General features: G+C 28.7%; 1 protein-coding gene across 1 annotated transcript; it reads right to left on the minus strand.

Annotated features, from left to right (window-relative positions):
* Window positions 1-891: 891 nt before the first annotated feature.
* On the minus strand, window positions 892-2,467 carry LOC115705804 (ubiquitin-like protein 5). Its single transcript, XM_030633249.2, has 2 exons — window positions 2,112-2,467; window positions 892-1,123 (listed from the first exon to the last, which is right to left on the minus strand). The coding sequence occupies exon 1, from the start codon at window positions 2,348-2,350 to the stop codon at window positions 2,129-2,131; it is 222 nt and encodes a 73-aa protein (XP_030489109.1). The 5' UTR covers window positions 2,351-2,467; the 3' UTR covers window positions 892-1,123; window positions 2,112-2,128.
* Between the last annotated feature and the right edge of the window lie 484 nt (window positions 2,468-2,951).

Genomic DNA, 2,951 nt, shown 5'->3' on the forward strand with positions numbered 1-2,951 from the left:
TATTATAATCACTTAGTTTTTGGTTAATGTTCACGGTCTATTTGACCCTAACTATGACTATGCCCTTATGTCCTTATGTGACAAACTTTATTAAAATAAGACATTGCTATAAATCATTATGTTGCTAGTAAAAAAAATCATTATAATTAATTATAATTAAAATTAAATCATTTACTACAAATATTTAAATATGTAAGTCTCATTATTCCTTTAAATTAAGCTCACTTTGTAAAAGATTGATGTGTTAAATTAAAATAATCTAAATTTAAATTATAATAAATATTATACTTTATACTTATTATTATACCATTTTTAATATTTTTATTATTAAATTTTAGTTAGCATGCTAATTTGCAAATGACTTGCATAATTACTATTTTATTTTTAAATTTTATATTTATCTTTATAATATTATTATTATTTTTTATTTTAATAAATTATTAAAAAATATTAAATGACATATTAAATTATACATTAAAATTTACAAATATACGTAAAAATATCACAAAATTATTTTTATACTAAATATAACTAAAAATGGTCTAATATAGAGGGTATGCGATCAAGACGTCATTTTGAAAAGCAGCAATGAGTATAAATACCAACCTATGAGTGCACATCGAATGTTTAAAGAATAATAATATATGTACATATAAATCATCCACAAAATTAACACAATCTGGTCACTTACAATAAGTAGAACTATCTTAAATAAAAATGATTGAGTAAAATGTGTTGGTGTGATTTATGTGTACATGTATCATTAATCTTTAAACATTCATTGTGCAATCACTACAAAATTCATTAACCTTGCAGTGAATCTTTTCAGAAGATTAATTTGTAGAGGATCTCTTTAGAAGATTTGTGTTAGTAATAGAGTGCAAAGACTAATTCAAAAGAGAACTTCACTTTACCCCTAACCATAAATACGTAGCACATAAATAAGCTAAATAGTTAATCTTCACACACGGACACAAGTATTATCCATATCAGACTACACTTACATAACCAACAATTTATACATATTGTCATGTCAAAATAATACCCATACATTCATTCCCATAAGTTGAGATGAAGAAATCTCATCCATTTAATAACCTTCAACTGGTGTTGGTGTATAACCCTGTGAAAGGAATAAATACTCAAAATTGACCCAAAAAAAAAAACAACAATCAAACTGTCTACCATCTCTACATCACAGGCTTATATAGTCAAGTTTAGCTCTTACAAAATACAGTCACGTTTGGTTGAAGAAGTAACATTAGATAAGACTTGAAATTGAAAAATATAAGAGAAGATGTAAAAGAATGATTGAGTTAAATTATTTGACAACAAAAAATTAAATAGCAGAAAACAAATCTGATACGATAAAATTCTGGATTAATCTTTCCAACTTCACATAATTAAATCACAAGATTCTAGATCTCAAAAATGCATAGTTCCCCCACTAAAAATAACAAACCTGTCGAGTGAATGCATGAGATATTTAACCTAAACCAGAACTCATGTTGAGCCCCAAATCGTTGGTCTCTAACTAGAAAAGTATTTAATACCTCCAAGCATAAGCTATCTATATAAAAAATCAAATGTCATATGTACTGTACAGTAGAAAATTCTTCCAAACTATATACAATTTGCCTGAGAAAACATAGAAAAGCTCTGAGGATGTTAAGACTGTGTTGACCCTATCTTTACCCTCAACAATATAACTTTCACGCAAATTGCCACCAAATTTCTTAATAATACTTCCAATCTTACTAATCATGTAAAATAATTACACAACACATATTGGTCTCATAGTATTGTGTTTGGATTAATATTCCTTCCAACAAGGTATTATTAAAAACTTGTTGTCATAGCAGACTAGCCTAATCAATTAATAAGGTTTTTCTTTTTAAATTAAAAAACAAATAAAAGAAAAATAAATCAATATATTTCCTCAACATCATAAACTCAAATGTTCCTAAAATCTCTATTGTAGCCATATGATTTCCATGGAATTTTACCAATTTCTCAACCAATATAGAATTGAAATTAATTTAATAGCAGGGTCGTATATCTAAGAAAACAAAAGCGAAAAACTTTTAGGAAGAAAGAAGAGGAAGACTTACGGAAGAAGAAGGATGAATCAGTTGTAGTAAAGTTCAAGACCCATGCCATCATGGATCTCGTAGTCCTTGAGAGTAATATGATCCTTGTAGATGTTGTACCACTTCTGAATTCGAATCTTATCGGCTCTGGTTCCGGTCTGGGCAGCAACCAGCTTCTTTAGGTCTCCGATCGTATCATCCTCGTTGCATTTAACCTTTACCTTCTTTCCCAGTCGATCGTTCAACACTACCTCAATCATTCTTCAGTCGCAAGATGGAGACGAAGAGATTGGGAAGAAGCTTTCAGCGCTGTTGGTGGATGGTGATGATGATCAATGAACAATCTAGACTCCAAGGGTTTCAAACTTCCTATTTAGGGCCTTAAATACTTGCAAAACCCGTAAATTATAGTAAAACGGCGCCGTTAAGTCGCACACGCATACAGACCCACCGACTACGCGGGTTTTTTTTTTTTTGAAAGGGGCGACTTATTTTAATTTAAATTGTTAATAATTTTCAAAAATAACTAGCATGGGTCCAAAATAAAAAAAAAATAAAAAATTATGGAATTGAATGTGTCTTCGATACATATGTGAATTTGATGGTGTTATGTGTTAGAATTTGGTAGTAACTCTAATATTATGTTTATAGGGGGACCTACATAGAGTGTAGGGAAGATTTAAGCCATCTTCAAATTTCAAAACATATAATATAAAATTAGAAATAAAAATATATAATACATAATTGTTAGAGAGTATAATTAGTGTAAGTGTTTGTTCGTTATTTGGTAGATCTGGTTTTAAATCTAATTCCCTTGAACTTTATGTTCTATTATATATATAGATTAGTTGTAAAAAAAAC

The sequence above is a fragment of the Cannabis sativa genome, chromosome 1 (assembly GCF_029168945.1).
Source record: "Cannabis sativa cultivar Pink pepper isolate KNU-18-1 chromosome 1, ASM2916894v1, whole genome shotgun sequence".
Taxonomy (NCBI): Eukaryota; Viridiplantae; Streptophyta; class Magnoliopsida; order Rosales; family Cannabaceae; genus Cannabis; species Cannabis sativa.